Below are 26,690 nucleotides of genomic sequence, written 5' to 3'. Positions count from 1 at the left end.
TCTCTCTCTCTCTCTCTCTCTCTCTCTCTCTCTCTCTCTCTCTCTCTCTCTCTCTCTCTCTCTCTCTCTCTCCTCTCTCTCTCTCTCTCTCAACAACCTGTTACCCGGAACTCAAGAGGGCGTTCATAAACTCAACAGGATGGTTACTTTTCAATTTCTGTCAACAGTATTGATCCTAAAGCCAGATGATAGAGGGCAATAGACTTGATGGGACCTTAAATACACTCAGTCAGAGGCAGGGCTACTTTGCACCTTTCTAGAGACCACTCTTCATAGCAGTGTCTGCAGTGTGTTGACTAATATCATTGGATTGTAGCCCTTTTCCCTGAGAGCACGTCTACCTGTGAGAGATGAACTCACTATTGTGCATCCCTCTTGATTCTGTACATTGGCTTCAGGAAACAGAATGCTTCATAAAGATGTTTGTAAACATGAGCAATCATAAACCTACAGGTCATTGAACTCAAAGTAATGACGACACAGAGAGAAATTAACCAAATGTTACAGTGTCAATCATAGCAGACCGTGTGCTGTAGTTCAGGTGCTTAGGGATAACAACATGCCTGAATAGGCTACCTTGAATTGTATGATTAGCTAGAGTGGATTATATGTCTAAATCTTGTATTTTGACTACTTGTTACCTAGAGACATTCAGTTTAGGTTATCTACTCTACTTTTGTCTAGATGTTGTATTTGACCAATTGTTGGATGAATACATTGATTTACAGAACAAAGACTTTCCACACTGCTCTTCCCTCTCCTCAGTCATGTGGGGGGTGGGGGTTGTCTATACCTGCACTCATCGAAGGTGGTGCCAGGTGATGCCAGGGCCAGACGCTTGCGGAGCTCGTCCCTCTCGCGGGTCACATGGCGCAGCTGGAACAGGATGGTGTCCAGGTTGTCACCAGCTGGCCGGTTGTCGTTGAGGGCTAGGGGTGGGGACGAGGCTGAGCCGTTACCGGTACCGGGGGGTGAACCTGCAACAGTGAGTATGTCACCAGGGGCAAGAGCAGCTCACCACCACCGGAATACACAGGACAGAGAGGGGAGGGGTTGGGAGAGGATGAAATGGACGCTTACATCATAATATCAACCAACAAACACAGAAACACCTTAGGTTATAAATAAACATTTTATAAGCTCAGTCCTTCATATTGGAAGAGCACTAGTGTTCAGCAAGCGTTGATTGTATAACCTCTAACTTGAAGTGATTCTTGATCTGGTTCTCCTGTGTCTCATTCTGGGTAAAATAGGGTTTTTATATAGGCCTAACACAGCTGACATTTAACTTGAGTTAAACAAGTTCTTTACATAAACAAGAATTAGACTTGCAAGCATATTCAGTTGACATTAATGTATTATTCAGGTGAAGGCTGAGGTTAAGCACACAAATCCCAAATTAGGATTTTAGCTGACAAACAGGAAAGAGTAACCTCACTTGAACCCCATGCAAAATGGTGAACTTCTACTAGACAGGCCTAATACTGTATTATATGTTGGGTATGAGTCCAATGTTTCTCAAAAACCCAGTTACCACCACCAGTAGACTGGGCCAGTAAATGATGATTGAATGCAACACAGCAAGTCTGGACTATGACAAAACAAATCTAGTGGTTGAGGTCTTGTCCTAGACATTCTGAACCAATTCACTATCAAAGTACTGCTTTAGCACAGCGGTTGTCTGATATGAAATTCCTCTAATATTTTCCATTACAATCTCCACATTTTCCAAGAATAGCCTCAGATCTACAAGGCAACAATGCTGGTAATCTCAGACAGGAAAATGACAAGCAGCATATTGGAGATGGGATTTAGATCTGATAAAACATATTTCTGGTACTTTCTGTCTGTCTGGCTTATGCAGAGTCTCTGGGGCACTTTTATAGTGTTGAATTAAGTAATGTATTTGTGTAGTCATTCAAAAAGACAATTTAAAAAGGTAAATTGAAGTAGTAGAAAGTATAAGATGAATAGTCTATATTGAAATTAATCATTTCCCCTGTTCCCTTAGCTACGGTTATTACATTTGTTCCTTTGGTCCTTTTATTGACCTACAGATCAAGAGAAAAGCTCTTTCTTTCTATCCTAATACTTTAAAGGAATACGTCGGGATTTTGGCAATGACTACTTCCCAAGAGTCAGATAAGCTAGTGGATTCCATTTTTATGTCTCTGTGTCCAGTATGAAGGAAGTTAGAGGTAATTTCACAAGCCAACGCTAACTAGCATTAGCGCAATGACTGGAAGTCTATGGGTATCTACTAGCATGCTAAATATCCCTTTAAAACAGCTACCTTTCTTTGCGTCTCTTCCTTTTGACCACCTATAGGTGAAACACCTGGATCTCCTAAACATGACTAAGGTGTGATACAGGACGTGTTAAGTTAGCCTACCTAGTTACGGTGATCATATTACCACCACACCGGCAGTCACGAGTCATGACAGCAGTGAAATTCCACGTGACCGTTTAGTCACAGTAACTAGGCTTCTCCAAGCTCTGATGCTGCTGCTGGTCATTAGTAGCCTACCAAACTCGCTAACTGCCTGGTACTCAGCACTACTGTCCCGCTAATCACTCTGACATCAATGCAAATGTTTTCAAAAATCTAATCAAACACTTCATGAGAGCCCATGAGCTCATGTTGCACAAATTTCTATAGGCTATGCAATTGCGTGAGAAAACAGTTTTGATGGCCTCTATTAAAAATAGCTAATATCAGCTTTCTATAGGCTAGGCCTACTATATTTATTTATCAACTTTCCTAATATTAAGCACATTGCTTTGCTTTAAAACAGGAGTATAGCCTAACTGGCTGGCATGAAAATGAACCACAGGAAAAGTGTCCTCCATTTGCTATTTAAGTGCATAGATGACATGTATTTTTTTCCCCTGCCCCTGTTCCGACACAGGTGCATGATAATGGTCCATTCTAAATCAAAACTAATTCACACATATATTATTTAGTATATGTAAAGACCACATTAAATTAAGAATAGTCTGATGGGTGACAATATTAGCCTATCACTTGTGAATGATATATTATCACTTGTGAATGATGCCCAGCGTGTGCAGTAAGGCAAGAAACAGCGCATGCCTTTTCAAATCATAGTCGCACACCTCATGCAGCCTAGCCCATAGGCCTATATGTTTTGATAAGGTTTGTATCACAACTAAAGTGGCCAAATTTTAAGCACATTAATTCGCTTTACAACCGTTGTAGAGCCTAACTGGCATACATAGGCGGCGCGTGAGTTTCAAGTTTGGAGAAGATCATTTTCACCATAAAAATGCACCTTTATAATAAAGCATTACATTAATAATTCGCATTTGCGGTCACTTTTGAGAACAGTGTTTTCCCGCTAATTGCATTTTGGAACATTAGTGCTTATAGCCTACTGCCGTGTGCACATTGCTGCGCTTATAATGTGAAGAAATAGCCTAATCGTTTATGAAAATATTAAGCTAAAACGTTCTGATCTGTTGCATCAGCCTCATTGCTTTTCAAATGTTTGATGCTAGTGGTTGTATTAATTTAGGATCTATCGCATCCCACAACTGTCCCAGAGTATGTTTGGAATATTTATTTCTCACACAGAAGGAAAGGTTAACCAATAGAATAGGTCAACCTTTGTACTATGGGGGATAGTAGATTGACATAGGCTAGTGCTTTTGCTGTTCATTAGGCCTACTCATCTTGTTGGCTGATGAAAAGTAGGCGAAATGTGGACAGTTCTTCTAACATCTTCAATATGCACCTCAGAATTTAATAAGAGGGACGCGCGCAGTTGCGTCCCCGATGTGTCTGTCTTCACTTGTAGCCTACTTCTAGTTGAGATGCCTGTGAGAAGGAACCGATCACGTAACGGGTATTGGTTAATAAGAATTGAGATATCTGAGAGAGCCATGTGAGTGAGAGGGGATTCGGAGCACGGCAGTTGGGAGAAGGGAATTATAATTATTATATTCAGCCCAAGGGCACAACGCCAAAAAAAGGCATTGATCTTTTAGGGGGCATTACGGCCACACAAGGAGGTTGCCGGTGGGAAATTCGAGGCCTGTTGAGAATATTATGCTTGTCACATTCTGAATGAGAGACTGATGAAGTGTGTGCAGCCTGCACAAGAAACAAAGCTACAGTGGCTTGCGAAAGTATTCACCCCCCTTGGCATTTTTCCTTTTTTGTTGCCTTACAACCTGGAATTAAAATGGATTTTTTGGGGGGGGGGTTTGAATCATTTGATTTACACAACATGCCCCCCCCCCACCCAAAGTCAATACTTTGTAGAGCCACCTTTTGCAGCAATTACAGCTGCAAGTCTCTTGGGGTATGTCTCTATAAGCTTGGCACATCTAGCCACTGGCACAAGAAACATCAGAGCTCATACCTTTCATGCAACTTTTTTCAAATCATTAGTTGCATCATGCAGCCTTAGAATGTATTAAAAATCAAAACACATAGCCCAACGTTTGCATCACATCTAAAGTTGCATAAATAACCCTAAATTAAGCATATAAGAGGACATGTCTCTTTGTTAACCGCTCAACACAGAATAGCCGCATGTGAGCACTCCCTCGGAAATCATTTGGAGAAAATATCCTTTCTATTTTATTCAGCTTTGTTCAATTGTATTCTTCATACTACAAAATAATATGAAATAATGGCATGAAATTCTAAGCAAATCTTGTCTGCTAAATGAACTAGTGTAGCCCACAGCCATTTGGCATAGCCAGATCAGAGCCTAACATATGGACAACTCAGAGTATGCTATTCGGTTCTTCTGAAACAGACCACATTTTCTTCATATCATGTTTCTTTAGACCAGTCTAAAATAAATAATGGATTTATTGTTATGGTGTAGGCTATATTAAACAGATTTATTCGACTTTTTAAAATGTAGATGTTCCAAAGGTCTGCATCAGTGGCTTTTAGGCTATGCTTGGAAGCCAGGAGATCCTAAACGTGTTTATGTTCATTACCGGTCAATTACAATGAGACGGGCAGTTATTTGCTTGACAATCACCGGCTGACAAAATTTCAAGACCGCCACAGCCCTAAGCCTACTCCCCGCCTTTCACAGCAGACCCCTCTTTCTCTACCTCCTTTCACCCTCTCTTTCGCTCTTTTTTTTGTTCTCTTTCCCACTCATCCCAGAAAAGAAGCAGGCCTGGCAGGGAGGCCTACAGACAGACAGACCCATCTCTCTCTACCTCCCTCCCTCCATCCATCTCTTCCCAGAACAGAAGCAGGCCTGGCAGGGAGGCCGACAGACAGACAGACCCATCTCTCTCTACCTCCCTCCCTCCATCTCTTCCCAGAACAGAAACAGAAGGAGCGGGCCAGGCCAAGAGACAGACCGACAGGCAGGCAGGCAGAGCCAAGCAGGCTGGAACTCAGAGGATTATGTGTCATCCTTGGAACCAGGTTGGGCCCTTAAGGGTTTACGTAACACCCAGTGATGCGCTGAGTCATTTGAACCCCTGTCAAGCTCTGGCTGCAAAAGTGAGTAAGTGAGTGTGCATGTTAAGGAGGTAGCATGGTAAACTAAAAACACACACACAGAGAGAAAGTGTCCTAGGCCCCATACTTACCAACACTGCTTAGGGAGCTGCTACTCTCAGAGTCTGAGGGCATGGTGGAGAGAACACTGTACGTAGAGCCTGCAGAGACCGTGATGAGGGGGAGAAGAGACAACGTTAGTAATCAGTCAAAAAGGACACCATCCCGAAATAATAAGTGTTTTCCCTTGAAGTCATTCTTGAAACGATAGGTTAGGTTCGTCAATCAATGAATTAATACTGTAAATGTTAGCTACATAACCCAATACAAATAGGCATGAAATAAATGGACAAATAAATCTTTCCTCCTGTACATTTATGATTTGAACTAATCTTCATTCATGTCCCCTCTCCATGCACCTAGTATAATGCTTTTATGTATATTTCCTGTATGTCCCTGCTAGTCAAGCAGAGTGTCACGGTTAGAATGTGAAGTCAAGCAGCACATGGAGACGGCACTCAGGACAATGATGCCCTACTTGCATAGTGCTGCACACTGCTAAAGGTGTCTGCATGCTTCCCAGCCGAAACAGTTCGGGAGAGTTCATGCATATATTGAGACGACATTGTGATGTTTTTGTTCGTTTCGGACTTCGGTAAGCGTTTTTTCGGAAGTTCAGGCACACAACATTTTCTCGATGCAAGCCGAAGTTGGTAGCCGAAGTCTACGCCCCTTCGTCTGTGATTGGTTAACAGTAGGGATCCTTCAATAAAAGTCTGTTGTCATTCAACGAGAGACGACTCGTTTTCATGCACATTGTTTCATTGAAAAATACTGCACCAAACATCTTTGTTAGATTTAAAATTGAGCGACTAACGCTTCGAACACACCGACTGCGTCATTGCATTTTGGTACACCAGAAGTACATTCATTTCCAATGGAACGCTGAGTTTGCCTTGCATCATTGCGTTGCAGAGGCAGTTGCAGTGCGTTCTGTGTGGTGCATACGTTGGATTTATCGAACGTATGCGTCAAACTGTATGCATCAACAGGTTGACAGAAATGGTAGCAGAAGGTGAATTTTGAACTTTTGTTGCACACATATCTAGATGATGCTGCATCTACTACAAGACCATGGTGCTTGCCTACGGAGCTGTGAGGGGAACGGCACCTCCTTACCTTCAGGCTCTGATTAGACCCTACACCCAATCGAGGGCACTACGTTCATCCACCTCTGGCCTGCTAGCTCCCCTACCTCTACGGAAGCACAGTTCCCGCTAAGCCCAGTCAAAGCTATTCGCTGCTCTGGCACCCCAATGGTGGAACAAGCTCCCCCACGACGCCAGGACAGTGGAGTCACTGACCACCTTCCGGAGACACTTGATACCCTACCTCTTTAAGGAATACCTGGAATAGTATAAAAGTAATCCTTCTTCCCCCACCCCCCATAAAAAGAAAAAGGTGGTTGTCCCACTGGCTATCATAAGTTGAATGCACCAATTTGTAAGTCGCTCTGGATAAGAGCGTCTGCTAAATGATGTAAATGTAATGCTGCATACTATTTTGCGCAATGGCACAGTTGGCGTGTTCAAAGCGTAAGAGCTCCTTGGCAAAAAGTCAAAACTAATGACCGATTTCTTGAGTTATCTTAGATTCATTTTGACTATTTTGAGGAAGTGTATACTGGCTACGGCATCTCAAAATGGACAAACAGTACTATTACCGCTTTGTTCTTGTTTTTCAAGCAAAGGTCTTTTGTGTATGTGAGCACACTCGCTTGGTTCGCCTAGCTGAACTGAAGCATGTTGACGCCTTTAAGCCCAGGGAGATTCTTTGATATTTTAGTCATTTAGCAGACGCTCTTATCCAGAGTGATTTACAGGAGCAATTAGGGTTAAGTGCCTTGCTCAAGGGCACAGACAGATTTTTCACCTAGTCGGCTCAGGGATTCGAACCAGAGACCTTTCGGTTACTGGCCTAACGCTCTTAACCACTAGGCTACATTTTCATGTAGAGGAATCCATAGGGGGGGGGGGGGCTATAGAAGGTCATGCTGATGAACATCACGGCTCTAGCTGCAGCAACGCAACAGACTGACCGTCTTTTCTAAGGGGCCACGTAAACATGTCATGGGTTTAACCCTTTGCTGAGTGTAGAGTGAGTTCTCAGAACGTCGTCATTCTCAGTGTTCCACTTCAGGATTTTTACTTCAGTACAAAATGAATTAGCAGCCCTTGGTGTTGTCATCTTTAAGAATCAGTTAGGTTTGACATAGGACAAAATATCCACATAACGTTTAGTGCTCCTCTGAGTGTTAAGAAGCCAAACTGATATACAATAGCTGGTTATATATATAGCCTAATGGGTATATTGTGATCAACTGAGATGTGTCTCTGTCGAACTTCAAGCAGGCATAAGACTGCAATTAAAGGAGAAGTCATCTTTTTTTTTACAACCAAATCTCTATGTAAACGGCATGTAATAGAAGGGTCCAGACACCTTTGTGATTTCACGTTTTAAAGAAACTTACCCCAAACAGCAAATCACTTCCTCATCCTCATTGTGTAGTATGGGACCCTCAAAAAAACATTTACAAAAGGGCCAAAAACACCCCCAACATCCTTTAAGAAACGGCAAAGCTCTTAGTATAGTGACGCACGTCTTTAGATGTTGTACACATGAAATTGTGTCATTCAGAACTTTATCCGCAATGTTATATTCTCTTTTGCACGACATCTAAAAATATATAGGTCCATTATCTTCTCTACATTCTTTATATCTGGTTTAAGTTGTTTAAGTTAACAAAAGCGTTTTTCTACAATTTGGATTTAGGTGACCCGAAAAAAAAACTAAGGATTTCAATGGCAGAAAAACCTCAGAAAGGGAGTAATAACATCAAGAGGGCATCGATCAAATCCCATTATCCCAAATCTGCTGTGTCGGCATAAGCCCTTACAACACCAAGCCTGCAGAACAGACAAGGCCTAACCTCATTAGCTGGGGGTGGAGCGAGAGATTAGAAATGAAATGAAGGTAGAAGAGTCTGTTCTGACACTCCCTGAAGCCCTGTGCTCACTGCTCTCCACTGGGGAACATATTCAGAGGATTTCACATTGTTACAGCTGACATGAGAACCGCGCAGAGCCTAGTACACTTCTACCAGTCTGCTGCACACTGAAGCCAGGTGGTTCTTACACACTTTTAACTCATTTTCCCAGATACATTTAAAAGGTAGTAGGCTACACTTTTAAAAATGTTTATTGTGTCAGATCTGGAAGACTAAAGCTACTACTTTTTTATGTTACACTGGAACTCTTGCTGCTCAGCTAGGGGATAAGTCATCTTCTTACATGGAAGTCTAAGGCTTTTTTGCTAGACAAACGTTTTTACTAATACAAGAACAGGTCTGGGAGATGTGTGATTTGAACAGAACAGCCCCAGAACACAAAAATTAATTGATTCTAAGTAATCAGTCCCCTCTCGGACCAGCATGTCATGCCACATTGCGTAGACCAAATCACTTGTAATAATGTAATAATCATCATCACTGCTCACTACAGATTTTATATACTGGCGGCTTGCCTGTTAGATCCTGACTTTAATTCAAAGATAAAGACACAGTAAGTTAGAAGACACAGTATGGAAATTGAGAAAAAGTAGGCCTAGCCTATAGGCTAGAAATTTAGGAAATTGAGAAGACTGAATAGTGGCGACATAGTCTACACTGTAAGCCTCTCGAAGCAGGCCAATGAATGCAGTAGAATATTGAATGGTAGCAGGCCATCCAGTGTTGGAAGAGTCAGCAGCGATAGACCTCTTAAAACAGGCCCTTTATCATCAATAGCAATTAGACCTTAGCCTCATTCAGCTGGGCTGATCATTTGTGAACAAGCTGACCGCATCAATAAATAGTGCATGTATTAGAGATGTAAAATATCTAGTGGTCGGCACTTAGGCTGCAGACAGTCCAATTCTCTACCCTTCTATCCTGAAGTGTGCACTTGCCGTGAGGGGGCAGTGAGTAAGTGGACACTTTAGGAAGAAGTGTGGGGAATCAGAACGCAACCCAAAGTGTGCACTCGTTCACTTTCTCTCAACAACATCCAATGCTTTTTCACTGAAGGTGAGTGAGCAAAGCACACTTTAGGAAGACGTGTTGTGATCGTGAACACAGCCATGGAAAATCCAGCGTATTTAAACATCCAGTAGGATACAGTACTGTGAGACCTGAGCTAGACAGGGATACTAGAACAAAGGCCCATCTCCTCTCCCCGACTCCCTCCATGTCTCCCACTCATCACTCCTCTCCCCCCAGGGCCAAGAGTTTTTGCTCCATACGACCAGATTATCTTTCCATGAAGTGGAGGAATACTAAATTCTGCAATGTGGCAAAAATAAGAAAAGGGTAGAATAGGAAGATTGGCGAGGAACGACAGAGCGTGTTCCCCTCATCCTTATCAGAGTCCGGTGCCGCTGTCAACTGTGACTAAATAATGTATGAAGCCATCCAGATAATTCTCATTTAGAAATGCACCAACTACCCCAAAATCTTAGTATGTGTATATGTGATTACCTGAGGAATTGGATTCTACTATTTCGAACACTTTCTATCTTAAGATCTCGACAACCCAGAAACTAATGATCTGATGCAAGGCATTCTCTTCCTGAGGACGAGAGAAGAAGAACAAAAGTTCAAGGGAAGGAAGGTTATTATTGTTACATTACCAAAACAATACTCCATCTGATATTCTGTATTATAAACTGGGTGGTTCGAGCCCTTACTGCTGCACCCCCTCGGGCCTTATTGCTTAATTAACCACCATCAGCTCCACTCACTTTGTGTCTGAATTCAGGAACAGACTGTCTGTGTGAGTGTGGGTCTGTGAGATAGAGAAAGCCACTGCTGTTTGGCTGGGCCTGGAAGGACTATTTCAGGGGGCCTGTCTCTCACAAGAAGGCCATGCATGGCAATGGGTCACATGACCAGAAGAGTCTGCAGGGTCGTGGTCAGTACAAGGAAAACGGGATGGTACATCCTGAACTTGGCCAATACCAACAGAGTTTCAAACAAATCTGAGACCTCAGAAGGACTGAAATTCAAACTAAACACATTTTTGTAAATAAAACAGCTGATCATCACAGAGCAGTCGTGTACTGAATATCAGTGGAATGTAGCCTAACAGCTTTAGAATAAAACATCATCCTAAATGACAAACTGAAGTGGTGTGGTTGTTCGCCTAGTCCCACTTCGTTCATTATTCAAATATCTGAAAAGACTAACGTGGAGGAACCTCTATATACAGTGCTGTCGGAAAGTATTCAGACCCCTTGACTTTTTCCACTTTGTTACGTTACAGCCTTATTCTAAAATTGATTAAATAGTTTTTTCCCCCTCATCAATCTACACACAACACCGCATAATGACAAAGCAAAAACAGGTTTAGACATTTTTGCTAATTTATAAAAATGTACATAAGTATTCTGACCCTTTACTCAGTACTGTGTTGAAGCACCTTTGGCAGCGATCACAGCATTGAGTCTTCTTGGGTATGACGCTACAATCTTGGCACACCTGTATTTGGGGAGTTTCTCCCATTCTTCTCTGCAGATTCTCTCAAGATCTATCAGGTTGGATGGGGAGCGTCGCTGCACAGCTATTTTCAGGTCTCTCCAGAGATGTTCGATAGGGTTCAAGTCTGGGCTCCGGCTGGGCCACTCAAGGACATTCAGAGACTTGTCCCAAAGCCACTACTGCGTTGTCTTGGCTGTGTGCTCAGGGTTGTTGGAAGGTGAACCTTAACCCAGTCTGCGGTCCTGAATGCTTTGGAGCAGGTTTTCGTCAAGGATCTCTCTGTACTTTGCTCCGTTCATCTTTGCCTCGATCATGACTAGTCTCCCAGTCCCTGCCGCTGAAAAACATCCCCACAGCATGATGCTGCCACCACCATGCTTCACCGTAAGGATGGTTCCAGGTTTCCTCCAGACGTGACGCTTGGCATTCAGGCCAAAGAGTTCAATCTTGGTTTCATCAGACCAGAGAATCTTGTTTCTCATGGTCTGAGAGTCTTTAGGTGCCTTTTGGCAAACTCCAAGCGGGCTGTCATGTGCCTTTTACTGAGGAGTGGCTTCCATCTGGCCACTCTACCATAAAGGCTTGATTGGTGGAGTGCTGCAGAGATGGTTGTCCTTCTGGAAGGTTCTCCCATCTCCACAGAGGAACTCTGGAGCTCTATCAGAGTGACCATCGGGTTCTTGGTCACCTCCCTGACCAAGGCCCCTCTCCCCCGATTGCTCAGTTTGGCCGGGCGGCCAGCTCCAGGAAGAGTCTTGGTGGTTCCAAACTTATTCTATGTAAGAATGATGGAGGCCTACTGTGTTCTTGGGGATCTTCAATGCTGCAGAAATTTTTTGGTACCCTTCCCCTGATCTGTGCCTCGACACAATCCTGTCTCGGAGCTCTATGGACAATTCCTTAGACATGGCTAGGTTTTTGCTCTGACATGCACTATCAACTGTGGGACCTTATATAGACAGGTGTTTGCCTTTCCAAATAATGTCTAATCAATTGAAGTTACCACAGGTGGACTCCAATCAATTAGTAGAAACATCTCAAGGATGATCAATGACCTGAGCTCAATTCCGAGTATCATAGCAAAGGGTCTGAATACTTACGTAAATAACGTAGTTTATTTTAAATAAATGTGCAAACATTTCTAAAAACCTGTTTTCGCTTTGTCATTATGGGGTATTGTGTGTCGATTGCACATTTTTATTTATATAATCCATTTTAGAATAAGGCTGTTACGTAACAAAATATGGAAAAAGTCAAGGGGTCTGAATACTTTCCGAAGGCACTGTAACTTACCAGAGGTTTACAACAACACAGTGCCATGATCAATATCTAGCTTATACCTATCCAGTCATTTCAGATCTTTTGAGCACTGAAGGAGTCGAGGTTGGCTAAAGTTAGCCTGGTTCTAGATCTCTCAAGTGCTGTATTGCCAACTCTTATGGTCGCTGGCATTTAGCATAAAAATGACCAAGTATAGATTTACATTTCTAGATCTGGGACTTGGCTGGGGTAAAGAGTCTGAATATTGAGACGCAATGAGATGAGCTGCGCTCTGATTCTCTAGCAGAAAGATAGGCACTTGGCCTTCACCCCAGACAATAAGCTCCATCAGAAATGCTGAACAGCAACAGTCTAGCTTGTCCAGTAATGCCCCTACTTGCATTACAGCGAACACACAGCCTATTATCAGTCGAGCTAGTGGTGCTTTAACCCTGAAGAATACTAGAAGTCAGTGTAAGTGAGAAAAGTACTTTCTGAGCAGCAAGCTGGTGCCATGGGTTGACGTCCACTGTTAATGTTGAGAAAAAAAAACTATGCTAGCAGCTCATAAAATCTCTATAGCAGAAGTGCATTGCTCGGGTCCTCTGGGGCCGCAGTCCTGCTGATTACGTCACCCTTGGCTTTTGACAAGGGACTCATTTCTCCAATCTGCAAAAATATCCTTTGTGTACAATGAAAAACACCAAATAATGCATGCAGAGCAGAATTAGGCCAATACCCGCTAATTATCAAAATCCAGAAAAGAGCCGTTAAATTCTACAACCACCTAAAAGGAAGCGATTCCCAAACCTTCCATAACAAAGCCATCACCTACAGAGAGATGAACTTGGAGAAGAGTCCCCTAAGTAAGCTGGTCCTGGGGCTCTGTTCACAAACACAAACAGACCCCACAGAGCCCCAGGACAACAACAACAACAACACAATTAGACCCAACCAAATCATGAGTAAACAAAAAAAGAGATTTACTTGACACATTGGAAAGAATTAACAAAACAAAAAAACAGCGCTAACTAGAATGCTATTTGGCCCTAAACAGAGAGTACACAGTGGCAGAATATCTGACCCCTGTGACTGACCCAAAATGAAGGAAAGCTTTGACTATGTACAGACAGCTGCAAGATTTGTGACCTGTTGCCACAAGAAAAGGGCAACCAGTGAAGAACAAACACCATTACATGTTTGTAATATTTATCTTTATTTTCCCTTTTGTACTTTAACTATTTGCACATCATTACAACACTGTATATAGTCATAATATGACATTTGAAATGTATTTATTCTTTTGAAACTTCTGAGTGTAATGTTTACTGCTAATATTTATTGTTAATTTCACTTTTGTTTACTTCACTTGCTTTGGCAATGTTAACACACGTTTCCCATGCCAATAAAGCCCATGAGATGAGAGGAGAGAGAGAGGGGGAGAGAGAGAGAGGGGGAGAGAGAGAAAGGGGTAGAGGAGAGTAGCTCTGTCTGTTTATTACCATGACCTCACCACACAGAGCATTTAGACCGTGGCATTTCCTCTGCCTCACAGGGTGATTAGGAAGCACAGCAACAACATGTGTAAACGGTCATGAAGCCCTGTTCTTACTGCTGTTCTGCCTTCTGGCACAGTCACAACACAAACCCTGCACACACACACACACACACACACACACACACACACAGCATTCAGATCAAGGAGAGGAGAGACCACCTCTCTCACCACTTCCAAGTCAACATTTACATCAGCCCACTGCATTGAAAACAAAGGGGCAAGGCATTCAGTTCACACCTTTAAATGATCTAACAGAGATCAATTTAGTTCAATTGGGACGATGGCACCACTGACCCGGTTAAAACACAGGTCAATCTTGTGGCCTTAATCAGATGGCCAACATAAGTGGGCTGTGTCACGAATTCAGCCGAGGCTGCCCCTCCTCCTTGCTCGGGCAGGCTTCGGCGTTCGTCGTCACCGGAGTACTAGCTGCTACCGATCCATGTTTCTATGTTCTACTTGTTTTGTCTGTATTGGTCTCACCTGTTTCCCATCATGTAGTTATGTCTTCCCTATTTAACCCTCTGGCTCACACTGTGTCTTGTGCGTGTTTGTCCATGTTTTGGTTGTCGTATGTGAGCGGGTGTGTTCCTCCCTGCGTGGAGGTTTGTTCTTTAAGATACCTACGAGTAAAGTACGTTTTTCAATTAGCTCTGTGTCCTGCGCCTGACTTCATCCTACCGCATTACACTGACGCCTTGACAGGCAGTCACAACACCTCCAGCAATGATCGTTCCTGCTACAAGTCTAGTAATTTCCTATAATCTATATAAAACATTTTTCTGACAAAATAGAGCAATCTTTACCAATTTTAGTTGTAACTTGGGATGTGACAAATGGGGAAAAAATATTAGCTTTTAAAAGAGCCATTAAGAAATATATACCAAAAAAAAGAAATTGTTTTCTATGAAAACGATAAGGGAAAAAAATCATAATTCACAATGCAGAACAATAATCCAATTACATATGACCGCTAGGGCCGGGCAATTAAGTTATATCTACACTTTACAGACAGAACAAAGTATAGTAACATGTACCGATTTCGTGGTATCCAATGGGTAGTTACAGTCTTGTCCCATCGCTGCAACTCCCGTACGGACTCGGGAGAGGAGAAGGTCGAGAGCCATGCGTCCTCCAAAACACGACCCTGACTAGCCACACTGCTTCTTGACACTCTGCTCGCTTTACCCGGAAGCAAGCCGCACCAATGTGTCGGAGGAAACACCGTAGGCGACCGAAGTCAGCGTGCATGCGCCCGGCCCCCACAAGGAGTCGTTAGAGCGCGATGGGACAAGGACATCCCGGCCGGCCAAACCCTCCACTAACCCAGACGACGCTGGGCAAATTGTGCGTCGCCTCATGGGTCTCCCGGTCGCGATCGAACCCCGATCTGTAGTAACGCCTCAAGCACTGCAGTGCCTTAGACCGCTGCGCCACATGGGAGGCCCAACATGTGGATAAGGTACAGACGCTTTTCAGAAGTGTCTGTACCTTTTCTGACAGTATAATTTTGCTCCGGCATACAATGTTCTATTGTTTCCCTGACAACAATTAAAGTTGCTGATTGATGTCCTGCTGTTTTGTTTATGCAGATTTCTAATAGTAGGGTAGCTAGATGTGCTTTCTTTCTACTAAATGTCTTAGTAAGTCATGATATTTAACAAAGGAAAGAGTGGTCTGCACGCAGGCAGCAGGCAGGCTAGGATTGACAGTTCTGGTCACTTAGTGATGGAAGTTCGTTCCGCTTCAGAAGTGGCATTATTTTACAGACAAGTAAAATGCCGTTCATGTCTACAGAGAAGGTTTTGCATCGGTGTTTAAAAAGCTGTAGTGTAGCCTACCCTAACAGAAAAACAAACATGCCGTAGCCGAGGTGCTTTCAAGGGGGCACATACCATTATATCTGAAAAGGGTAATCGATACAGGCTATACCGGTAGCCTACTGTAATTTCATTTCATGAGACAAAAACACCCCTACCCATTCTGCAACTAAGAGTAGCCTACCCCGTGCTCTTAAGACTGGCCCCTTCATTGATAAAAAGAAAGAGTAGGCAGGCCAGCGCGAGGGAGAGAGAGAGAGGGGCAGGCAGGCCAGCGCAAGGGAGAGAGAGAGAGGGGCAGGCAGGCCAGCGCGAGGGAGCGAGAGAGAGAGAGGGCAGGCAGGCCAGCGCGAGGGAGCGAGAGAGAGAGAGGGGCAGGCAGGCCAGCGCGAGGGAGCGAGAGAGAGAGAGGGGCAGGCAGGCCAGCGCGAGGGAGCGAGAGAGAGAGAGAGGGGCAGGCAGGCCAGCGCAAGGGAGAGAGAGAGAGAGAGGGGCAGGCAGGCCAGCGCAAGGGAGAGAGAGAGAGGGGCAGGCAGGCCAGCGCGAGGGAGAGAGAGAGAGTGGCAGGCAGGCCAGCGCGAGGGAGAGAGAGAGAGGGGCAGGCAGGCCAGCGCGAGGGAGAGAGAGAGAGAGGGGCAGGCAGGCCAGCGCGAGGGAGAGAGAGAGGGGCAGGCAGGCCAGCGCGAGGGAGAGAGAGAGAGGGGCAGGCAGGCCAGCGCAAGGGAGAGAGAGAGAGGGGCAGGCAGGCCAGCGCAAGGGAGAGAGAGAGAGGGGCAGGCAGGCCAGCGCGAGGGAGAGAGAGAGAGGGGCAGGCAGGCCAGCGCGTGGGAGAGAGAGAGAGGGGCAGGCAGGCCAGCGCAAGGAAGAGAGAGAGGGGCAGGCAGGCCAGCGCGAGGGAGAGAGAGGCCATTGCTTACTATTGAGAAAGGCCGCCAAGGTGGAAACTGAGCTGCACTTCCTAACCTCCTGCCAAATGTATGACCATATTAGACATATTTCCCTCAGATTACAAAGACCCACAAAGAATTCAAAAACAAATCCAATTTTGGTAAACTCCATTATCTATTGAGTGAGATACCACAGTGTGCAATCACAGCAGCAAGATTAGTGACCTGTTTCCACAAGTAAAGGGCAACCAGTGAAGAACTGCATTGTTGGTTATGGGCTTGTAAGTAAGCATTTCACTTTAATGTCTACACCTGTTGTATTCGGCGCATGTGGCAAATAAAATTTGATTACAACAAACACCACTGTAAATATTTTACATTTTAGTCATTTAGACACTCTTATCCAGAGCGACTTAACAGTTAGTGAGTGCATACATTTTTCATACTGCCCCCCGTGGGAATCGAACCCACAACCCTGGCATTGCAAGCGCCATGCTCTACCAACTGAGCTATTTATTTTCCCTTTTGTACTTTAAATATTTGCACATAATATGACATTTGAAATGTCTTTATTCTTTTGGAACTTTTCTGAGTGGAATGTTACTGTTAATATTTACTGTTTACTATCTACTTCACTTGCTTTGGCAATGTTAACATACGTTTCCCATGCCAATAAAGCCCTTAAATTGAATTGAGAGGAGGGGCAGGCAGGCCAGGGCGAGGGAGGGAGAGAGATGAGGGGCAGGCAGGCCAGGGCGAGGGAGGGAGAGAGATGAGGGGCAGGCAGGCCAGGGCGAGGGAGGGAGAGAGATGAGGGGCAGGCAGGCCAGGGCGAGGGAGGGAGAGAGATGAGGGGCAGGCAGGCCAGGGCGAGGGAGGGAGAGAGATGAGGGGCAGGCAGGCCAGGGCGAGGGAGAAAGAGAGGAGGCAGGCAGAACCGTGCGCATACGTCTTGGTAATCTGCATCTCGCAATGTCTTAATTATCTTTCATGCCTCGCAAATTCACCAAAGTAGTCTAAAGTTTGCCTCTGGCTTTATTTAGATTCCCCAGGCCTTTATAGCCATATAATCTAGTTAGGCTATAACACGGAAAATATGGTTTTGTGATAATGCACTGTGATTTTAATTATGAAAAATCGTTTTTCGGTTCTGGATTTTTCTTAACGTTAAGGATCCCAACTTCCAACCCCTAGTTGTAACCCGTTATGCTAGAGTGGATACACCATGGTAGTACAATAGACAAACTGCCCAGTGACATGTAGTATAACGGAAGGCCTAGGAAATGACTTCATATCCAGCAGACAGGCTGGGTGTACGATGGATGGATTGATGGCCTAATCTAGAGACATGCAGGGAGAGAAAGGGGGAGAGGAAAGATAGAGAAACAGAGCGATTGTAGCTAGGCGCTACAGTAGTCAGATCCCAGGAGAGAGATAAGAGCATTGGTTGGTAGTAGTGGCACAGTGTCAGGACATAACTCATTGCGTCCCCATGGTTTATGTGCTGCCGGGAGTGAGACACGGGTCGACAGGCAGGCAGACAGACAGACAGACCCACTGGTCCTGTCCTAGTCCGTACACACACACACAGAGAACAGCAAGCTGCTGATTGGGCACTTTGGGCCTGCTACACTTAAAAAACAGAAGCTAAGTCTGAGGAAGAGACAAAAAAAAAGAGAGATAAGGGCATAGAAAGAGAGAAACGGGGAGAGAAAGAGAGGTCTTCTCTTAATGACGGGCTCTCACCTCACCACAGATCAGCAGTTGTAAAAACAGGTGTTTTCAGAGTACACAGCACACACCTGAGGCGAGTTGAGGTGTAGCACAGTCGCCCAGAGGCAATGGTCCATCTTCTATATACACACACAGAGAGAGCAGGAGATGTGTGGACACAGACACAGCATCCTGTCAGGGAGCATTGCATCACGCCCTCCTCTTTGTGTGTGTTTAAATCAACGTCACAGTCAGTCAGTCAGTCAGTGGAGAGAGCAAGAGGCCTATACAGGTATAACTACTCTATAGGTGAAACACCAAAGCACTGCAGAGGACTAGGAGAAGTCTCTTACAAAGCACTGCAGAGGACTAGGAGAAGTCTCTTAACAAAGCACTGCAGAGGACTAGGAGAAGTCTCTTACAAAGCACTGCAGAGGACTAGGAGAAGTCTCTTAACAAAGCACTGCAGAGGACTAGGAGAAGTCTCTTAACAAAGCATTGCAGAGGACTAGGAGAAGTCTCTTACAAAGCACTGCAGAGGACTAGGAGAAGTCTCTTACAAAGCACTGCAGAGGACTAGGATAAGTCTAAAAGCACTGCATAGGACTAGGATAAGTCTAAAAGCACTGCAGAGGACTAGGAGAAGTCTCTTAAAGCACTGCAGAGGACTAGGAGAAGTCTAAAAGCACTGCAGAGGACTAGGAGAAGTCTAAAAGCACTGCAGAGGACTAGGAGGAGTCTAAAAGCACTGCAGAGGACTAGGAGAAGTCTAAAAGCACTGCAGAGGACTAGGAGGCATGAAATTGGTTTTGATTAGGCCTATTGCACTAAATGTGTATGAATGAAAGCAGCTTGAAATGCTATAGCATGGTTTGTTATACAAGGCAAAGATACTGGTGATCTACTTAGGCTATATAATCTCACATTGACTAAATATAAAACACAATTCTCATATTGGTAGTTTGACGGATTGATAGATTTAATATCCCATTGAAAGAATTCACATAAAACAAACGTGGCATTAGGGCCCTGCGTTTTGCGCAATGATGTGGCATATGCCTGGATTTGAACCTTTAATAAAGCTTTTCATAATCTGAGATTCAATTATGCTAATGGTGCATGAAATGAAGGTACATTTCTCCATGTTTCCTACAGCAGCCATATTAGGAGGGTTGGAGAAGGAGAACCAAAGACCCGCTCCTCCTCCACTACCGTCACTGTCTACGTGCGTGCAAGCGTGGGTCCGCCTTTAAGTTAGAGGGGTGTGTCTTGTGTGTGTTTGTACAGTGTATGATGCATGCACTGTGTGTCTCAGTGAAGGGAGGAGTCTGCCAGCGAGGAAAGGAGAGTATATCAGTATGAGAGGACGGCTTGAGAGCAGGTTGCTATCAGCGCAGATCACACACACACAGGAGCTAAGTCTTTCATCTCTACGCTCCCTCTCTTTCTCTGCCTGGAGCAACTAGGAGGCTCGACTCCGCTCTCTCAGCAGCCAGGCAGCCTGGTTAAACGCTGTAATCGCATCAGCCTGAATCGCTGCACTTGAAAAGCATTCAAAAATCCCTCTGATTACCTTGACTACAGCTGCCTCCCTCTCTCTGTGCTGAGGCAGCAGAGGAGTTAATACAGAGGAGAGGGCAGTGGAGGCATGATGATACACGTCTCACAGAGACACATTACAACAGGCAGGCAGAGTAGAGCTAATGCTCTGGTGAATAACCACCATGGACTCACTAGGGCTGCGTACTACATGGGACCATTTAAAAATAAATAATATTGAACCTTTTTTAACTAGGCAAGTCAGTTAAGAACAAATTCTTATTTACAATGACGGCCTACACCATATCCTCAATTTCGTGAACTACTGACTAGGGCCCATAGGGCTCTGGTCAAAAGTAGTGCACTCCATAAGGGAATAGGGGGCATTGTGGGACACAGTCAAGGTTACATACATACAGCCCTGCTGCAGCGCCTCTCATCTACAGCATTAAAACACCAAGGTTGCAAGTTTAAAAGATGGTTTATTTTTCTCTGCCCATAAGTAAGCATTTCACTGTTAGTTTACATCTGTTGTTTACAAAGCATGTGACAAATAAAATTGCATTTTATTTGAACTTGCGTGGGACCTGAAGACTTGTGTTAGCGCCTCAACATAATGAAAGTCTTTCTCTCTCCAAAGTTGTGCTACAGCGCCTTTGGAAAGTATTCAGACAACTTGACTTTTTCCACATTTTGTTACGTTACAGCCTTATTCTAAAATGGATTAAATAAAACAATTACCTCAACAATCTACACACAATACACCATAATGACAAAGCAAAAACAGGTTTAGACATTGTTGCACATTTATTAAAAACAAAAAATAGAAATATATATCAGGCCCGTCGCTATGATACTCGAAATTGAGCTCAGGTGCATCCTGTTTCCATTGATCATCGTTGAGATGTTTCTACAACTTGATTGGACATGATTTGGAAAGGCACACATCTGTCTATATAAAGGTCCCACAGTTGACAGTGCATGTCAGAGCAAAAACCAAGCCATGAGGTCGAAGGAATTGTCCGTAGAGCTCCGAGACAGGATTGTGTCTAGGCACAGATCTGGAGAAGGGTACCAAAAACATTCAGCAGCATTGAAGGTCCCCAAGAACACAGTGGCCTCCATCATTCTTGAATGGAAGAAGGTTGGAACCACCAAGACTCTTCCTGGAGCTGGCCGCCCGGCCAAACTGAGCAATCGAGGGTGAATGGCCTTGGTCAGGGAAGTGACCAAGAACACTGACAGAGCTCTAGAGTTCCTTTGTGGAGATGGGAGAACCTTCCAGAAGGACATCCATCTCTGCAGCACTCCACTAATCAGGCCTTTATGGTAGAGTGGCCAGACGGAAGCCACTCCTCAGTAAAAGGCACATGACAGCCCGCTTGGAGTTTGCCAAAAGGCACCTAAAGGACTCTGACCATGAGAAACAAGATTCTCTGGTATAATGAAACCAAGATTGAACTCTTTGGCCTGAATGCCAAGCGTCACGTCTGGAGGAAACCTGGCACCATCCCTACAGTGAAGCATGGTGGTGGCAGCATCATGCTGTGGGGATGTTTTTCAGCAGCAGGGACTGGGAGACTAGTCAGGATCGAGGGAAAGATGAACGGAGCAAAGTACAGAGATCCTTAATGAAAAGCTGCTCCAGAGCACTCAGGACCTCAGACTGGGTAGAAGGTTTACCTTCGAACAGGACAACCACCCTAAGCACACAGACAAGACAACGCAGGAGTGGCTTCGGGACAAGTCTCTGAATGTCCTTGAGTGTCCCAGCCACAGCCCGGAATTGAACCCGATCTAACATCTCTGGAGAGACCTGAAAATAGCTGTGCAGCGACGCTCCCTATCCAACCTGACAGAGCTTGAGAGGATCTGCAGAGAAGAATGGGAGAAACTCCCCAAATACAGGTGTGCCATGCTTGTAGCGTCATACCCAAGAAGACTCAAGGCTGTAATCGCTGGCAAAGGTGTTTCAACAAAGTACTGAGTAAAAGGTCTGAATACTTATGTAATTATTATATTTCATTTTCCTATTTTTTATAAATTAGCAAACATTTCTAAAATCGTGTTTTTGCTTTGTCATTATGGGGTATTGTGTGTAGATTGAAAACAATTTAATCAATTTTAGAATAAGGCTGCAACCTAACAAAATGTGGACAAAGTCAAAGGGGTCTGAATACTTTCCGAAGGCACTGTATATATTCATTGGCTATGTCATAGCTAATTTGCAAACGATAAACAAGTTAATTCGTGTGTGATGGCAAATTCAATACCAAAGTGGGGGGCCAAAAAACATAAACTGCTTTGCCCCCCCCCCCAAAAAAAAAAAAAAATCTGATAGTGGGGTGGTAGATGCCTAGTCTCCATTATACCTCAGATCAGATGCCTACATAGTATATACCATAGACATACATCATTTAGAGAACCAGCTCATTCATGAGCTCCATCAGAAGCAGATTATAATTTAGAATGGAAAATGTATGCGTTAATGCAACAAATGTTAGTGCATCGAATCGATTCAATCTCTAATCAAACCAAATCGTATCGTTCCTGTACGTATCTAGATATGCATCGTCTTGAAAGGGAAAGATCATCCCTAATGCATACATATGATGTGCACTTATCAGGAGTCAACTGTAGTCCACCTTTAAACTGCCTGGGAACGGTTGGTTTCAGCCTTTATTTTGAGAAAGTACATACAGGCTGAATGAATGTGTCATTCAGATGCAACATTTTAAAATGGTCTAGTAAAGGGTTCACCAATACAAAATTAAAAAACAGCCCACGGCTGAATGTAATTGGGGACCCCTGGTCTTGTAGGACAATAACTGGGGGTATAGTACTAGCTTATATGCATACTACTGTACAATGGAAAATAGAGAATATGACTGGCGCCCTGTTACTGATTTATAAGCATGGTTATACGCATGCATGCCACGCTAGGGTCGATATGAAAGGGCACATCAGCCGCGAGAGCGTTTCCATGGAAACAAGTCAGGCTATCTGTGAGCGTATAATATAAGAGCCAGGAAGAACTTGTCTTCGAACGTAAATTAGATGATATTAGTATTGCAAACCATTGATGACAACTTGGGAAATTGTCATCTAACCCTACACAGAATAGGCTACTGCATTTCATTTCCCCTAATAAACTTCAAGTAAAAAGGACAATTGAATTACACTGAACAAAAATATAAACGCAACATGTAAAGTGTTCATCCTATGTTTCATGAGCTGAAATAAAAGATCCCAGAAACGTTCCATACTCACAAAAAGCTTATTTCTCTCAGATTTTGGCCACAAATGTGTTTACATCCCTGTTAGTGAGCATTTCTCCTTTGCCAAGATAATCCATCCACCTGACAGGTGTGGCATATCAAGAAGCTGATTAAACAGCATGCTCATTACACAGGTGCACCGTGTGCTGGGGACAATAAAAGGACACTAAAATGTGCAGTTGTCACACAATACAATGCCACAGATGTATCAAGTTGAGGGAGCGTGCAATCGGCATGCTGACATCAAGAATGTCCACCAGAGCTGTTGCAAGATAATTTAATGTTCATATCTTTACCATAAGCCGCCTCCAATGTAATTTTAGAGAATTTCCCAGTAAATCCAACTGGCCTCACAACCGCAGACCACGTGTATGGCATCGTGTGGGCGAGCGGTTTGCTGATGTCAACGTTGTGAACAAGTGCCCCATGGTGGCGGTGGGGTTATAGTATGGGCAGGCATAAGCTACAGACAACGAACACAACTGCATTTTATCCATGGCAATTTGAATGCATTTAGATACCGTGACGAGGTCCTGAGGCCCATTGTCTTGCCATTCATCCACCGCCATCACCTCATGTTTCAACATAATAATGCACGGCCCCATGTCGTAAGGATCTGTACACAATTCCTGGATGCTAAAAATTTCCTAGTTTTTCATGGCCTGCATACTCACCAGACATGTCACCCATTGAGCATGTTTTGGATGCTCTGGATCGAAGTGAACGACAACGTGTTCCTGTTCCCACCAATATCCAGAAACTTCGTACAGTCATTGCAGAGGAGTTGGACAACATTCCACAGGCAACAATCAACAGCCTGATCAACTCTATGCGAAGGAGATGTGTCGCGCTGCAGGAGGCAAATGGTGGTCACACCAGATACTGACTGGTTTTCTGATCCATGCCCCTGCCTTTTTTTTTTTAAGGTATCTGTGACCAACAGATGCATATCTGTATTCCCAGTCATGTGAAATCCATAGATTAGGGACTAATTTATTTATTTCAATTGACGGATTTCCTTATATGAACTGTAACTCAGAAATTGTTGCGTATATATTTCTGTTCATTATAGTTTGATGGAAAAAAATTTACCTACATACAGTGAAATAGCCCCATCTGTATCATATACATGGTATAATCTGTATCCTATACATTGTAGAATTGACCCACTATGCAGGCTACTCCATGATTTTACTACAGGATATGTGCATTGCAACTGTAATGAAAATATGTTGTGACCTGGATATGTTTGGAAAGTGCATAGCGCATGCTTCTCATTCAAAAGGAGGAATGGCAAGTGTGTTCATTTAGCATCTACTGCCTAGCCACACAGTAGCAGAGTCCACACGCACTATAATAAATAGTGATAAGAGTCTGGTTATAGAGCCCGTGGTCTCTATGCCTCTGCTGGTGATCATTTGGTTTTTTTGAAGGCAAAATATTGCTGTGGAATGAACAATGTGATGCTGAAACAGAATGGAACTTTGGTAACAACCTAAAATGTTACCAAAGTTCGATTCTGTTTCAGCATCACATTGTTCATTCCACAGCAATTTTCACCTTAAAAAAAGTTCCATCCTGAAATAAACCACTAGGGCCACACAAGGACCTGGAGTTCTGGTATTATGGCTTTGAATGCTGCATATCAACACCCCTAATGTCAACATGCTCTACTAATAAACATATGAGAATGACTTAGCTAGTCAATGATCCATAGGGATCATGTGCAGAGGGTTGGAAAGAAACAGCCTTATCTTGCTATGTAGACTAGCTTTTAGAAGTATTGCACGGGGGACCACCCTGTAAGTGCACTACGAGACTTTGGGTATAGTAGCACTTCAACATCTCTAATGTTGTGTGGAGGAATGAAGCAAGAATGCGTCCTACGTTTTGATGTGCAAAAGTGTTGCATGCGTGCATGGTAGCTTACCAGACGAATGGTCAACCGGTCCACCGCCGTTACTAAAGAGTGCAGAATACAGCTCAGGGTACGTCTTCTCCAAGGCCACACACAGTTCGAGGAAATGGTCGCTTTCCTTGTTCACAAGCATCTTCAATAGGTGGTCCACTTTCTCCGCGCAGGAAGAGCAGTTTTGGTCCAGTTCGAAGCGGTCGAGCTGGCTCAGAGTACCGGAGAGTATCAGCAACTCAATCAACCGGTCTGCGTCTGTTATTGAGTCCAGCAAGTTTTGGTGCCATTGGTCTAACAACTCTTTGTGCTTTGGCTCCATTGCAGTTCGCTTTAGTTCGGTAGCTAACTAGCTAACGTTAGCAGACTGGTTAGTTAACGTATCCTCGGCTTAATTTCTCCAAAATGACCCCCCTGCCCGATAAGCGAACAAGGAACTAACTTCCTAATTGTCACTTGTATGAATTCAGCAGAACAGCCATGACATCTAATGGCATGGGCGAGCAGTTTTTTATCACAAATAGGAAAAGGCACAAGAAGCCATAATTGTTACCTTTGGCTGTTGACTGCACTAAACAGCGATACATTTTCCCAGCTTACTTACGTTTGGCAACTTCGTCCATTTTTGCGTTATTCCGACGAAACCCTGCCCTAAAATATGAGCTATTTCCAGTCATTTATATAATGCACTATACCAACTCAACTGCTAGGAAAACTACCGTAACTCTCTCGCTCTTCTCCAGTTATACTGTATCCTGCGCCATATCTGGGCTGTTCAGCAGCTGCTGCCTGCTGTCAATCAAATTCCCATACAATGCCATGTAAGGTAAAACGGGGCGGGCCTTACCCCAAGACACACCTGATTTTTCAATGGGCGTACGTTCTGAAAAACCCGGCGGAAAAGATGAGAATGGATTAAAATAATTGCATAAAAATGTTGCTGTGATACATACATTGAAGCAGAGATACATTTTAGAAGAGGCAGTAGTGACAACCAACTCAGCAAACATTGTTGGAGCCAATTAAACATTTTCTTTGGTATCCAACATATATCCATTATGGCGAGATGAAGAGGAGATTTTCACTGTACTTGCATGTGACAATAAAACTTAAAACTTGAAACTGAAGAGATGTTTTATTTTATTTATATAAATATCAATAAATATTTAATTATTTTGGAATATATTAATTTAGATGATTTTGAACGGGGTATGATAGTAGGTGCCAGGCACACCGGTTTGAGTGTGTCAAGAACTGCAACACTGCTGGGTTTTTCACGCTCAACAGTTTCATGTGTGTATCCAAGAATGGTCCACCACCCAAAGGACATCCAGCCAACTTGACACAACTGTTGGAAGCATTGGAGTCTACATTGGCCAGTATCCCTGTGGAATGCTTTCCACACCTTGTATAATCCATGCCCTGACGAATTGAGGCTATTCTTAGGGCAAAAGGTGTTCCTAATGTTTTGTCCACATATGTATATATATGATACTGTATGAACCATTCTTACCAGTGTACCAGTGTGCCAACTGTACTGACAAGATTTCTCAATCTCTGTGCAGCCAAAATGAAGGGAGGCAGCAACCAAAAAGATGTATACATATGATACTGTATGAACCATTGGTTGTGAATAAGATCAAATAGTGGATGTCGA

General features: G+C 43.8%; 1 protein-coding gene across 1 annotated transcript; it reads right to left on the bottom strand.

Moving 5' to 3' along the window:
- Window positions 1–793: 793 nt before the first annotated feature.
- On the bottom strand, window positions 794–25,700 carry LOC311126549 (disks large homolog 5-like; the record flags this gene model as incomplete). The annotated part of the gene is made up of 3 exons (XM_084200539.1): window positions 25,055–25,700; window positions 5,590–5,658; window positions 794–977 (listed from the first exon to the last, which is right to left on the bottom strand). Coding segments are annotated over exons 1-3 (554 nt in total), but the record flags the coding sequence as incomplete, so codon positions are not given.
- Between the last annotated feature and the right edge of the window lie 990 nt (window positions 25,701–26,690).

Source organism: Coregonus lavaretus (genome assembly GCF_964263955.1).
Source record: "Coregonus lavaretus genome assembly, contig: HAP1_SCAFFOLD_2031, whole genome shotgun sequence".
Classification (NCBI taxonomy): Eukaryota; Metazoa; Chordata; class Actinopteri; order Salmoniformes; family Salmonidae; genus Coregonus; species Coregonus lavaretus.
Note: the sequence above shows the minus strand (reverse complement) of the source record. Positions and strands in the feature narration are given on the sequence as shown.